This window comes from Chlamydotis macqueenii, chromosome 2 (assembly GCF_036417535.1).
Source record: "Chlamydotis macqueenii isolate bChlMac1 chromosome 2, bChlMac1.mat, whole genome shotgun sequence".
NCBI lineage: Eukaryota > Metazoa > Chordata > Aves > Otidiformes > Otididae > Chlamydotis > Chlamydotis macqueenii.
In genome coordinates this window covers 127,290,927-127,306,492 of record NC_141557.1, presented here as the reverse complement: position 1 = coordinate 127,306,492, position 15,566 = coordinate 127,290,927, and the positions used below count along the sequence as shown (strand labels likewise).

The 15,566-nt window shown below is 36.6% G+C and overlaps 1 protein-coding gene across 1 annotated transcript in view; it reads left to right on the top strand.

Annotated features, from left to right (window-relative positions):
• The window catches only part of ARFGEF1 (ARF guanine nucleotide exchange factor 1), a 97,879-nt gene that overhangs the window by 23,685 nt on the left and 58,628 nt on the right, over positions 1-15,566 (top strand). The window contains exons 2-4 of the mRNA XM_086740920.1: positions 8,627-8,657; positions 13,071-13,227; positions 14,309-14,455. Of these exons, the coding sequence (XP_086597046.1) occupies positions 8,627-8,657; positions 13,071-13,227; positions 14,309-14,455 (335 nt within the window). The remainder of the gene's footprint in view (positions 1-8,626; positions 8,658-13,070; positions 13,228-14,308; positions 14,456-15,566) is intronic.

Here is a 15,566-nt window from a genome sequence, read left to right as displayed (position 1 = left end):
ATTTTAAGCAGAATGAGGCCAGTAGAGTAGTTTCTTCTTTTGAGTAGATTTGCCAATGATTCTCTGTTTGAAAATGTCATACCTAATGAGCTGAAGGAGCAGGTAGTAAGGTTGGCTGAGTGGAGACAGGCTGTGCATTTAAGTTTCTGAATTTACACCGGAGTTGTGTATTCCCAAATGATATTATATTGTGAGCAGGGGTGGGGAGAAGCTGTAGCTCTGTATAAATGACTGTCTAAAAAGAAAATTAAGAATAAGTGAGAAGAATGCTCCAGAGATATAAAGTTCAACAGGGATCATCAAACATATAGCTATTGTCTTTTGAACTGCAGATATAAAAGTAGAGAAATACTTCAATAGTACTTGCAGCAAACCTTTAGCATATCAGAAAATATGGCATGGGAGCTAACAACATATAATGTTTCTTTCTTATGTTAGCACTCTCTTCAGAGGATTAGTGTAATCTAAAGTTGAAGCACCTCACCTGTACAGAGCCTGTATTTGTGGCTTTTGTTTTTTTACTTTGTGTATATATACACATAAATATTTCTCTACACGCTTCAAAGGTTACTATGTGGTTTTTTAAAGGTAATGAAATGTGACTTGGTATTTCAGTTGATTAGAGGGTTTCAAGGTTTTGTGAAGCACAGCAAGGAGGATCTGCACAGAATTTAATCAAGAGTTGTCAGACTTAGAATATAACTGCTCTTTGTTTGGAATGCTTCTTAAATACTGTGATTAGTCTGTGCTTCCTTAGTTATTCCTTCAGCACCGATAAACATGCAGTTGCAGCAGCATAATACATCAGAATGGAAAGCAAGTGGAAGTGTCCAAATATACTCTTAAGGCTGTTTTGTTTGTCTGTACAAGAATTATTTGCTATTATGTAAATACTATACTATACTTTTTAAAATCTGCATGGAGCTTTACTCTTTTCCATCTGTGTGCCAAGGCTTTGTGAGCGATAATCTTGCAGACAGAGGAAGCTAAGTAGAATGAAAGGTTAATTGACCCCAGCAAATAACAGCAGTCGTAAGATCGAGTGTGTAAACAAACTATAACTGAAGGTCTGTGCTGAAGTCTGGGCTCAGGAATTTTGAGGGGAAAGAAGCACTCGTGATATTCTACAATAGGGAGAATGTACCTAGGTGAAATTCACACTTTGCTATATGTGTTTGAGCCTGCATCTGTATTTCTTCCAATCCTGTTTCTCTTTAGGTTAGCTTTCTGGATTAAAACAAAGAACAAAACCTGCACCCCTGAAGGCCCAGTGCTGCTATCAGCCTCTTCTTGGACTCCCACAAATAGGATTTTTTGGTCCATCTTAGAGTCACTGTGTTCAGGAGGATTTGAGGGAAGGGAGAATAGATCTCTGTGCATCCTAGAAGGTATGATGGATAAAGCTGTTTATAGGGTTTTCAGAAAGACACAGTGCTGTGATATGCATCTTGGGAGTTCCATTTGAGGAACAATTTCAGCTTTCAAAGTGAATGTGTTTTTTGTTTGTTTGTTTGTTTTTTTTTTCCTACAGGCTTCCTAAAGTATGGATCATTTCAGTACTATCTTCCTATAGTGAATGTACATGCACTGTTACCAGTTTTAGGCAAGTCAACCTAATTTGATAATCTAGGGGAATAACAGTATTGAACTAAACTGTTTAAATATTCTCTGGTAATTTGAGATCCCAGTGAGGCTTTTTATAAAGCTTTCATTTTTTTAATCTGTTTGTTGTTTACATACACTGATATGGATTAATCTTGATGACAGATACGTTAAAAATTATTGAAAGTTAATTACGCTGCTACAGTTAAAGCAGAAATGGGAGAGGAAAATACCGTAATCTAAATTTGCTAGTTACTCTTCTCCAAAGCTGGAGTGGTTCACAGTTTAGACGCAGTGAGTGAGGCGGAGGCTCTGTGAGAGCAGGAAGAGTGGTCAGCTGGAAGCCTGGAGACAGTGTCTGTGCAGTATGTGCGCTTGACACTGTTTGTCTCTTAGCAAATCCTCAGCTTTGTGGAAGACCTGTAAGGAGTTTAGATATTAGGAACACTGTTTAGGTAAGAACAAGTGCCAAATCTGCAGCATGTATTTTTACATAAACTTGCTGGGTGGTTTTTTTTTTTTTTTTAAGACATACTGACTTGGCAGAAGTTACCCACAGAGATCATCTCTGGATCATCATTGTCTGAATGCAAGGGACCGAAGGACAGTTTCAGTATTGTTAATGACGAAAAATTTGAGGGTTTTAATCCATTTGTTGCCACAGTGTTTTGTATGATATTGGAGACAGTCAGTAGAATACTTGGATGGAAGGAAGCAAGCCAAGTCAATTCAAGCAAAACCTTTAACATTCTAATAGGCTTTAACATTTAAAAAAAAAATTGATATAGTTTAAATTCCTCTTCAATGCATGTTCCTTGGATCTCATCCATCTGCTTTGACTCGAAAGAATTGAATTCAAATTGCTGAAAATTGAAAGTGGTCTTCTATGGTGTAAGTAGTGTGAGCTCCAAACATTGACTTGTTTCCTGAATAGTGTTGCATCCTATGCTGCTTTGACTGGTTCTACCTTCTGATTACCCAGCATTGTTACAATTTTTTAAAAGGCCTCTGCCTACTACCTTGAATTCATTATATATTTAATACTCTTTTTTTTTTTTTTTTTTTTAAGGTGTAATATGGTTGTGATTTTTAGTCATCTGGATACGTTTTTTGCATTAAGAACAACTGGAAAATACAATTTTTTTTTCAATACTAAGTGGAAGCATAGCTTCTTCTGCTCTCTCCCCCAATGAGAGGGACAGGCTTATATATTTTGTATGTAATTTTTATGAGGTAATTATTTTTTGTCCAGTGAAAATGCAGGATGTTTTGTGTTCCAAAATACTTAGTTTCAGTTAGGTAAGTAAACTTTAATTGTGACATTTACTCTGAATATGAGTCTTCAGATGTGCAGATCCTTATAGAATTGAGACTTATCCATGTGCTTCTTTGGCAGGCAATGTCAGTTGTTTGGAATACAGTATTGTGGAAATACCTGCTCTCTCTTTTTTTTTTTTTGGTTTTTTTTTTTTCACAAATTATGATGCGAGAATGGAAAAATAAAACATAAAATATGTATTAAATGCTTATAAGTATGTGGAGTTTTTCCTAACATCATACTGTCTAATGAACTTGTAAAGTGTTTTTCCTTTTCAAGGTAAATAGTTTGCTCTTTTTCCAATAGCAAGTTTTGTAAGAACTTTTTTTCCCTGTAATCTAATGTATGACCTGATGTTGAGCTGATACAGTAGAACTTAGGTCTGTGTACCATTCCTGAAGGTAACCATTTAGTTACCCCTTACCTTATGAGAAAGTTATCCTTTACTTCTGCCAAAGTACAACCATAGAATATTTACCCTTTACGTGACATTATGATGTATTCAGGTAAGCAGAAGGAAGCATTGCCTGAAGGTAACCTAGAGAAGAGGGTCTGTTTCAGATGTTGACATAGAAGCCAGGGGAATAATCTAGTCATGAACAAATTTAAAGTGGGAATTAGAAATACCCTTCAGTGTGGTGAAGGTTTAAATCATCCTTTGAATCGGATTAGCAGGGCAAACAGTGAATTAGTTCTAAGTTGGAGTTTGATCAGCATTATAGACCAGCTAAGACAGTATTGCCCACAGCATCTGCTTGACCTACTTGGCCCATTTTGACCGTGCTGCTTGGGTGTTACCTGTTGTCATTACAGAGAGGGTTGTTAATTTTATAGTCGCAAATGATATTTGCTGGTTATAAGGTGTTAAAGGGAGAAAAAGAAAACTAGAAAGTAGTTTAGTTTTTTTCTTAGTAGAAACTGTGAGTAATCTGAAGAGGGCAAGGAAAAATGTTCAAATGACATGCTGAAATAGTGAATTAAAGTTGGAGAGGTGAGGATGGAATTATGGATACCTGTTGCAGTGGTTTACCTCCGGACTGCAGCTAAGCACCATGCAGCTGCTTGCTGGCAAATACTGGGGAGAGAACCGGAAGGGTAAAAGTGCAAAAACTTTGGGTTCAGATAAAGACAGGTTGTTAAGAAAAAAAAAAAGAGAGAGAGAGGAGAGAGAGGGACACGACAACAAAGAAAAACAAAACTAAAAGCAGTAGCTTACCACCAACTGACCTGTGCCCAGCCATTCCCCAAGCAGCAGCAGCAGGCAAATTCCCCCACTCCCAAGTTTTTGTTGCTGAGCACAACGCCATACCGTATGGGATATCCCTTTTGTCAGCTGGGGTCAGCTGTCCCCGCTTTGTCCCCTCCCAGCTTCTTGTGCACCCCAGCCTACTTGCTGGTGGGGTGATATGAGAAGCAGAAAAGGCCTTGACTCTGTGTAAGCACTGCTCAGCAGTAACTAAAACATCCCTCTATTCTCAATGCCGTTTCCAACACAAATCCAAAACATAGCCGTGTACTAGCTACTATGAAGAAAATTAGCTCTGTCCCAGACAAAAACGGTACAGCTGTATAACAGAGGTCAGAGATTTCTTTGAAATGATGTTCTGTACAAGTGTAGATGAAACTTAAAAGTGTGTTGACACTGATGTGCATGACTAATTTTACCTGCTTTGTGAAACAGTTGATATGTGCCATTGTAAAATTGCAAAATAATTCATCTTGCTGATCAGTGCTATCTTTGTGTGCAAAAGCCACGTGTATTTCCATTAATTCTGTGATAGAACTCTGTAAAGACGTCATCTTCTGGAGCTGTGTGTGAAAGAGTTCAGGAGGGATTTATTTTGTTATTTCTGCTGCACTTTATTTAAGAGTACTAAATATATCCCAGTTAGTTCTGTTTTAGGACACATCTTCCTTTCAGTGCCATAGAATAATCTGAGCTGTTTTGCACAGCAATTCTGTGTTTACATCCCAGATATTCAGAGAGAGGCTCTGGAAGCTGTAGTACTTTTCTACAGTTGTCTTCCTCTGTTCCAGCATCCTCTCTTACTCTTACTCTTCCTTCCCAAAATGAATGGTAATGCTGAGACGATAAGCTTTTCCAGCCCTTGAATCCTCTCCTTTCTGGTTTTGGGTGTGTGTTTTGGAAAAGGAGAGAGCAAAACAATGAAGCAGCCTATGTTTTCAAGCCTGACTTCGTGTCCCTTTTCTGGCTAATCTTTAGTTTTGCAGGAATTACTTCTACCCATGTAAAAGAATGCTGATTTTTTTTTTTTTTTAATCAGTCAGTATTTTGATTTCTGTCTTTAACAGATTATTTATCTAGTGTGAGAATCGTTGGTTACCTTTATTGAAATCTGTTTTTCTTCTGATAATGCTTCTTGAATTTTTATATGCTTCCTGCTGGATGCGGTTGTTACGTGACCATGAAATTGTACTGTGATGAACTTGTGTTTTGGTTTGGAGAGCAGAGGGAGCAATCAGACAGTGAAGGAAATTAGATTTTCACAGTTCTCAGGGGTAAAAATAAAGTTTAAGTCTGCTGTCTACCTCGTTCATACTAATGGTATCATATCATGTGCTTATCTGCCATTTAAAACCTTCTAGTCTCCTAAAATAATTTTTGTCGGCCACTGTATGAAGATTTCTTTTTATTTAACAAAGGTTATAAATGCTTACTTTCACACTAATGGACTGATGCAGTGCTGCTCAAAATGGCAGTAACATTTAATTAGATTGACACTTGCATAAGATCTTTCCTTGTAATTGTAGTATACTTCATTCAATGACAGAAAATTTTATTTTCTGATGTGAGTTGTGGCCTATTCTGAAGATGATTTCTTGTAATCTTTTAAGAAAGAATAGTGATAATTTGGTAGCAAATCAGCAGCACAATGCAGGCTCTTAAGTAGCTCTGATTGGGGTTTTTTATTTTTATTATTTCGGTAATCTTTGCAAGTACTGTTACAGTTGACAGCAGAGAATAAATTCAGAGATAATCTGATGTAGCAGTAAGATGACAGCTCGCTGGATTTGCTGCATTCTTTTAGTTCAGGAATAAAATGAGTTAGTGCAGAGCGGAACCACTGTTTCTGACCTTTATTTTCCTGAATGTTGTTTAATGTTTATGTTTGTCTGGGACTGGCTTGGTTCATGCAATGCTTTCAGCTGAAGAAATTTGCTTAAATATACAGTTTAACCACTGTTTTGGAACTTGCAAAGCTGACTGGGGTGCCTGAACACTCACCTGCTGTCACATCTGTAAATAGTGCTGGAAGAATATTTGCACTTAGGACACATGATGTCTTTTACTGGGAAAATGTTGTTCATGGGGAAGGGGAGAGGTTCAGGAGCAGAGAACTGGTATACTTGCACTTCCTTAAGCAATTTTCACACTAAGTCACTAATCATAACTGCTTCTGTTCTGAACCATGAACAAATTCCACAATAATTTGCTGCTTCCCTAAGGGTGAACAGTTAGCCTAAGGGATTTAGCATTCCAGTGGCATGGTACAATCTGAGTAAGGCGGTTAGAACTGGATGTGAAGCAGAACTTCTTCACATTCTGGTGCTTTTGGAGAAGAATGAAAACCACTTGATTTCTTTTTCATTTATTTTTTCATTTATCCCTTTTAAATGAGTCAACCTTTCTGTTTTTATTTTTCCTCGTTGCTTTTTCTCCTCCTACCACTCCTCTTCTAAGAAAACAAGAAGTTTTTCAAACTTTTGTTTTCTATAGAAGATCATAGATGATAGAATTCGTGTGTCAATAATTTTAGACAAGACCTTCATACAAAAAGGATTCAAAGGAGTGGTAGTATTACTCTTTTTATTCACTCAAACTAATTCAAGTTCAGTAAGACAGGATTTGTACTTTTTGTTGGGTGTCTGCTCCCCTTTTTTAATGACACATCTTTTGTCATTTTACAGGAAAAAAAAATGTTACTATTTCATTGCCATTATTAATCAGACTACTATCTGTGCAGAGCATTAGGATTCTCTTGGTTTCTATAGTCTACGATGTTTCATTCTGTGTTCCAAATGGTTGGATATTGGGCAAGAACTTGTTCAGTTTTGTTGCTTTAGTTGGAAACTTCAAATTCAGATGCCATTCTGCAGTTGTATCTGTTGGTTGGTAATGCTGTTTGTTGGACAGACTTCAGAGCATCTCGGGCAGGAGTGTTCTTGGGCATGAATGCTAAGGTGGGAGGTAAAATAATGAAAGGTATGAAGATGCTGGAAGGGAGGAAGGGAGTTTCTTCTCCTTCCTGTTGGCCAGGTATTTGTCTTCAAGTGAGTAATTGATGAAGCGTCATAACCTGGTAGGATGGCATAATTTCCTGAAATGTTGCTGACTATAAGACTTTTTGTTGTTGTTACTTATTGAGGAATATTGAATATCTGGAATATAGCATTATTTTCGTGGTCCTGAATAACAGATTTGAACCACTTGTGCACTAGCTGTTTCTTGGATGAACCACTGACCTGCTAACCACTGGGTCTTACTGGGGGTAAACAGGAGCACCAGTCATACCAGAAATAACACTTAAATTTTGGGTTGATGTGCACTCCTTATGTTAACTTTTCTTTATATTGAGTGAGTCTATTAGTAAATATATTTTATATTAATGATTTGTGGTAAAATATCAAACTTAGGAACCTGTGTTAAGTAAGTGAATCGGTACGACTTTGTGAAATGGTAAATGAGGGATAGGACACAGATGAAGTTAGTTTTTGCTGCATGTGGGCTTAATTAGAAATACTCAGTTCTTTCTTTGTCAGAAGTGATTGACGCTGCTAGTTTAAAGCTCATACACAAAAATGTAAGTGTTGATTTAGTTGATTGTGGTCTTGCATGTTTGAGCAGGACTTAACATTAGAATGGATTTCCTGAGATGATTTCTTAAAAGATGTATATTCATACTTGATCCTGTACATCTTATTTCAAGATTATATTCCTACAACACTGCAAAACCGCCTCTTTATGGACTTACTTCCTGTAAGCGTACAGACAAAGGTACTCTTGAAATTGCAGATGTTTTGTAAAATTAGTTTCAGTAATTTAAAATTACTTTTAAAATGTATTGTAAAAAGTTATTTAGAATGTATTGTCAACAGGATTAAACTATTAGTCCTTCTATTTTAATAAAATTTTTAATAGTATGAAATAGAGGCACTACAGACTTTTTCCTCCCCTCTAGTCATTACTGTGGTGTCCAACAGTGTTTAAAACCAAAGATAATTTTTAGTCATCAAGGATTCATGTAAGAGTCAGCAATGGTGTTTTATTTGTTGTTTTTCTGTATAATCCATGTTTAACAAGCAGTGTATCCTTTATGGGTAGATGAATAGTTTTAATAATATTTGCATTTTTCTCAGTATTGCTATATACATAAGCTGTGAAAAGAGCTTGGTGTAGTGTCTTGATAGAAACATTCTAAGGATGTGGTGTTTGGCTGGCCTGCCTGGATGCATGTTTAAGTATTAAGTTCTGAATATCAATTTGTGATGTAATTTTGATACACTTTGCAACTAATGCAGACGAAGAGTAGAAGCTCTTATGACACTGCTTATAAACATGTCTTTTCCATTTTGAACTAATCCTGGTTTCAGGTAATTTTGCTTTCCAATGATTTTCGATTATTTAATTTTATATTTATAGTTACGGTACCATTTCCATAACTGTGCCTTTGTTTCATTTTACAGAGGAAATAAAGGCTGAAACAGAAAAGCAAAGGTATGTGATAGTTCATCATATTAAGCAATAGTGCTTTACCTTCTTAAAATCTGTATCATTCTGCACTGGGAGTACGGGCTGTCTCTGAAAAGCATTTTCAATGTATGTTGTAAGGTTTGTGGTATTGGGAAACATCCTACAAGTGCTGCTTCTGTGTCTGACTGTTACAGTGCAAGGCATGGGGCCCAGGAGCAGAGGCAGAAGCCAGAGGGAGTGGGCTGATACTGGCCTGGGAGGGTAGGAATGGGGGTGAGGGTTAGAAAAGGACTTTGTTGGGTGGTGCAGAAAGATTGGTGGAGGGGCCTGAGCTTAAAAGCATCCTGAAGTGGCTTCAGAGGAGGGGGAAGAGCCTGAAATGCAAATAGAGACTTGAACTGAGTGAGCAAAGGGAGGAGGCTGGAGTGAGGAAGTGGGAATGGGTGAAGACTGGTATGACTTGAAAAGATAATGTGTGAAAAGGACCTTATTGGGGAATAGGTGTAGATTTATGGGGGCAATTCCTCTACAAGTGAAGGTAGAAGCAAAAATTGACATTCAGCACTCTTCTGCTATCAATAAGTAAATATTTTAAATATTAGTAAATTGTGGAATCAATTTTTTTGTATTTAAGTATATGTTCCACAGAAACATTCAGCTTCCTCATTCAGTTTACGTTACTAACCATGAGTCAGGGCTGTGTGGTGAAGACAGTTGATACCACTTGTTGAAAGAATCGGATCAGTGGGTGAAACTGATGATGAAAGTGTTCTTATGGCTTAAACAGACGAGTGCTACTTGGGGACCTGCTTTCTGCCCTGTAACTGAATTTCTGGTTTAGGCAAATCATTCAAACCACAGCTGTCGAAATCGGCTGCTAATTGTTTCTGCTTCATGTCCTGGGTATCTGAGCTAAAATGTACAAGTTTTGGGTTGGAAAGCGTAAGCACTTCTAGCTGGAAAGGAAGCCGGTGGGAACTTTGTTTCGGAAGATGTGAAGGATAATTTAATATCAAATATGCTGAACAATTTGGCCACACAGCTTGTCAAATTGGGCACATCAGAATTAGTGGGTGCATCTGACTGAGTCACTGTGCTGCATTTTCCACCAGCAAAATAAAGTCAATACCATCAGCTTATAGGAAGGTTGTAAAAATAGATGTAATATTTGTGTAGTATTCAGAAAATGTTGCAGCAAGCACCACAAGACAGTCTCAGACAGAAAGTAATAATGTGATTTTATACAGGTTTTACTTAGACTAGTATAAATAAAGTAGAAGTCCACATTGTGGAGCATTATAAGAAAAAAATGCTTAATGTTAAATATTCAGTGAGGGTTATTTGTTCTGAGGTGTTGGATAAGGAAAAGTAATATCTGATCCCGTAGTTAAAAACCGTGCTAAAACTAATGGGAGCACTGAATTATAATGGTTTATATAAGCATGGTTCAGTCATTTCTGAACTTTGGGTGCTTAAATTCTGTCCTATTAATATTTGAAGTTAGATTTTTGGGGTATAATGTGTGTGTCTTACCTGCTTATGTACATTTTCTAAATAGATTTTGATTTATTTTCTTCAGTACTGTATTTTGACAGTAGCCTTTTGCTGCTATGAAGGCATTGCTGGACTTGGAAACTGTGAATGGATTTGCCCTGTTCTTACTGTAGAGTCAAATTTTTTAGGTGCAGTAGAAACGACTGTTTTTCTAGGCCTTAGAATAGAGAAACCTCTTAGTTTATCAAATTACTTTCAGCTTCTTATTTCTGTAATTGAGATTTGAATATCCTAACAAGGGACTTCTAATGATAATTCTTTGAATTCTTCTGGTCCATGATCAAGGAAACTGATCCCACAGTTAACCTGGGATGCATTGAAAAATAGATCATTTCCATCTCCCAGAAATTTTGCAGGGAAAACGACTTCCTTTGTTTCATTGTTTGTTTGTTTGTTTTTTATACAGAACTGTTTTTTGATAGTGGGGCGGAGAGGAATGGATTAGAAATGGCACACTGATTTATGTAACTGTTACACAACAAATGCTGCCAAAATAATTTTAAAAATTCATTGTTTTATACATACCTTACCCTGTTTCTATGGCTAATACGTAAATATCAGCATATTTCATAATTCTCATGCTTGATAAATCCCTTGATGGAAGAAAGTTAATGTGGCCTTTCAGTACTTAAAGGGGCTTGTAAGAAAGAGGGAGACAAACTTTCTAGCAGGGCCTGTAGCGACAGGACAAGGAGCAATGGTTTTAAACTAAAGGACAGTAGATTTAGACTAGAAATAAGAAAGAGCTTTTTTTTTTTTTTTTTTTTTTTTTTTTTTTTAAATGAGGGTGGTGAAGCACAGGAACAGGTTGCCCAGAGAGGTGGTGGATGCCCCATCCCTGGAAACATTCAAGGCCAGGTTGGACGGGGCTCTGAGCAACCTGATCTGGTTGGAGATGTCTGTGCTCCTTGCAGGGAGGTTGGACTAGATGGCCTTTAACGGTCTCTTCCAACCCACACTATTCTGTGATTCTATGAAAGTTTTGTTAGGGACAGTTTCTAGTTTCATAGTCTGCTGCTCTCCTTCCAGAGGCAATTGGAGCATCACCTTCCGTATTTATTATTTTGAGCGTTTTTAATAGCTTGCAATTAAGAGAAGCTTCAGGCTTCCGCAGTTGCTTTCTGTGGCATGGGTTCTTCATTTTTGGAATCTTACCATGGCCTGCTTCTTGTTTCTGAAAAATTCTAGTTTTATTTCCGGAGTGCTTTTTTAACCTAATTTTAATGGCTTCAATAGACTGAATCACTAGATGAAGAACAATGTTGTCATAAGACATGAGCAAGAGCTACCACCCTTCCATTCCTCAGAGAAAAGCTTTTATAGGAATTTCAGAGAGGTTTAAGAAAGTAGAAGAATCATGTGCTTCCTCTGCAACTTATCTGATTTAGGTTTTGTCCAAATGAGCTCTGTTCCCAGCAAAACAGTATTGGGCAATAAATAAAGTTACACATCCAACAAAAGAACAAATGTCTGCTCTTCTTCAGGAAAAAAAAGTATGTAGGGATAAATCCTTAAACCTTCAAAAGAGAAGTTATATAGTAGAAAGTCAAATCTTAACACCAGCTATTCACTATTAAGACTTAGAATTTAGGTGCCCCTTTTAAGCAGCCTAAACAAGGAGGGCTGTTTGAATATGGTACCAAGCATCTTCTCAAGGACAATCCAGCCTGCTCCTTGAAAAACTGAAACTGATGATTTATCACATTGGTTAGTTTAAGGCTCTTTCCATGATGCTTGGGACTGCATTTATTCTTTGGGTTTATAATAAACTCTTAGGAATTTATTCTTCTACTTCAACAGTGTGAAAAATGTCTATTTTCTACCAGCTACATTCTGCAAAACATCTGATTTAATTTGCAACAAATGCATAAGGCCTGGATTTGAAACTATTTGTCTTTGCTATACAGCATGAAGTTGTGCTCTTTTTTCTTTTTTTTTCCCTTTTTTCTTCCTTTTTTTTTTTTTTTAATACAACTTATCCAGTCTGTGTAAGACAATGTAGTTTACCTTTTATGTAAAGATACGGATGTGTGCACAGAAAAGGTCAGGAATGCTTTATATAAAGGGGATGAGCAATTCTGTGAAATGAAACATACTAACATCTTGCTTTGAGTCAAAGGCAAACTGAATGGATGCGCACAATTTAGTGAAAAATTACCCATTCTTAATTGTCCTTTTTAGCTAAGTATTAATGAAAACAGCTAATAATTTTCTCAAATTTTGTACAGTTAGTCATTTCAGATACAGCGATAACCACTGAACTTTTAAATTCTGTGGTATCATCTGAAGCACAAATAAAGCAAAGTTTGGGGGCTTTTTTCATAGATGTTTGTTTGTTTTTCCCCTGAGTATACCCAGGATTGCAGTTCAGATATGATCTAATTTCCAAAATAGATGTACTTTCTCTAAGTACTGAACCAAACTCGTATCGTAAAACGGTAGTTGAATAGTTCTTAACTTTCAGGGTCATTAACATTTTTGGAAAGTTGTATTTTTGTCTAGAAGACTAGATTTCTCTGAGTTATCACTTAATGTGGAAATGATAATGAGTAGATTTCCCTTCTTCCCGTCTGCCTTCACCAACCAAGTAAGGGGAGTCTTTTCCTGTTTTCAGAGGAAACAAATCTTCATGCCTTCAAACCGGCAGAGACCACTGAATATCTGCTTAGTTGCAAATGGGTCAATTTGCCTGACCTGTAAAGGAGACAGATGAAGTATGAAAGTTGTTAAGAATATTTATACTACCATATTACTGTTGTGTTAACCTCATAGAAGTTACTCTTTCCTAATGTTAATTTTCTTGTTATTTCATTCATAAACATTGTGGTGGTGAGAACTATTTGTGTGATTGCTTACAGTATGTAACACAGTCATTCTGTTTAGTCCCCCTCATGGAGAAGCAAAGCCTGGTTCAAGCACTCTTCCACCTGTGAAATCAAAGACGAGCTTCATTGAAGCGGACAAATATTTCCTACCATTTGAATTGGCGTGCCAGTCGAAGTGCCCCAGGATTGTCAGTACATCTCTAGATTGTTTACAGGTATGTATGAAGATGAGCTTTGACTGTCAACTATAAAATTACCTTGATTTGGGGGGGAAGTATAGTTGAATATAACAAATAATATAACTGGTTTTCTATTATTTTACTTTATTGCACACACAACCAAATTAAACATAGTTCTCACAAAAAAGTGAATGTATGTCTTATTATGCAGTGCAGTTGTATGTTTATTTGTGTGTATATGTATTACCACAGTTACATGTTTGGATCAGTTTTATTGTGTTATTGTACAGCTGCTAATTTTCATGTGTACATGAGTTGAACTAACACAGCAGGTATAATATTATCAAATTAAGTGTATATTATTTATAATTGCAGTAAATTGTTTTCAGTTTGAGATGTCTAGTCTCTAAAAAACTCAGAGGTTCCTTTAATGTTTTCAAAACAAATTCTACAGCATGGAATTTAGCCATTTGCTTCTCCTGAGTAGCCCAAAAGTGAACTCAATTAATAGATTTATATTCACGGGCAGGTGCATGCCTGGCATGCTGTGACACTATGGTGCCTTGCTGATCTGTGTATTTTTAAGTAGGTGAGCGGTGGAGATTTACAAATACTCTCGTGCCTGAAGTGTTCGGAAGAGGATTTTGTTAATTTATTAATAAATTCCATTTCAAAGTATTGAAGACCTAGAGAGAGAAAGGGATAATAGTGAAAACAGAAAACTAGCTAGTACCTTAAATAGAAAGCATTTCCAGCTGGTTTATTTGGTACTAAAAACATTTGTGTACTAACTACACATGAAGACTTTTGTGATGTGAGTTGATTTTTAGAATCCTGTTTGTTTTAAAAAATTGTTAACTGATGAACAAAAGCTTTAATGTTAAGCTTGCTGACAAACTTTGTATTGCAGTTAGTGAGTGAAAATTGAATAAATCTGGAGGACATTTAAAAAAAAATCCTTGATGTTTTATGAGACTTGGTAAAATGTACTGTTTTAATTATTCTGTGCCATTTAGAGCTATCAAGTGGATTTATTTATTATAATGAAAAGCTGACTTATTTTTTAAGCTCTTGTTTATGTTTTTGTTTTTGTTTTTGTTTTTCCCCTTCTCTCCAGAAACTTATAGCATATGGGCACTTGACAGGGAATGCTCCAGACAGTACAGCTCCCGGCAAGAAATTAATTGATAGAATTATTGAGACAATATGTGGCTGTTTTCAAGGCCCTCAAACAGACGAAGGGGTTCAGCTACAAATAATAAAGGTAATATGATTAATACTTTCCGTATGTATAGTGGTAGCAGCTGGAAGACATTTAAAAGCAGAAGTGTTTAATTTGTAAATGTAATAGTGATTTTAAAATATTTTCTTGATCCTGTTTGTTTGAGATGGAAACTCCCTATCTTATGCCCTTTTCACTACTCTCTCCCATTGCATTTTGAGTAAGTTCATGGTTGTGACCTGAAGTTTTGTGCACAGACCACTTGGTGAAATTTAATTCACAGCAGATCAGTGGAGCTCTCTAAGTGTGAGGGATTACTATCAAGTAATCCTGCATTCCCAGTGGGGAAGATGGTAATTAAGTAGCAGATTTTGAAATCCATTTTGGAATTATTTTATGAAATGCAATTAGACCTGGCAGTCAGGTGTTACCATGGTAGCTTTGTGCTGCTGTGTCATAGACTTTTGCTTGAAGGAGCTCTAGGGTTTCTTTCCATAGCTTATATAAACACTGCATGTGGAGTTTGTACAAATCAGTGTTTCTGGATAACCATAGCAGTTTTCTGATTGCATCCATTAACTATGGGTTTTTATTACGGAAAATTGTTAGGCCAAATGATGGAAGTTAGCCACCTAGTGGAAATGCCATACCCTGCTCCCGTAACACTAGTCTTTGAATGGTTGTGATGATGAGCAGTAGTGAAGAATACAATTCAAGTTAGTTGTGAGGAATGGAGTGTTTGTTACCTCATATTCTTGTGCGTTGACATTTCTTGCAGATTGCATTTACTTTTTTACTGCAAAGAAGGTAGTTTGTTCTCCTACTCCTTTTCGTAGATCAACTCTTTCTTTTTCTTGACACTCCACTTCTCCAGCAGATAGTTGTTACAAATGTTGGTTTATGCTGCTGTTGTCTAGATTTGTTGTGCCCAAGCATTTAAGACATTTTTCTTCTTGCAAAGGAAAGTTTTTCTTGATTTAAACTTTCAGTGGCTTGAAACCATTATATCTCTCTGTCACTCTAATACCTTCTCTCTGAATGTTTTCTTATTCCCGTCCTTCTCACTTGAACAGGGTTATCTGTGAGCTGATACTCCTTCTGTCCAAGACAATAGTTGGGAAAGTAAATTGTTCAACACCTGTAAAATGCATTA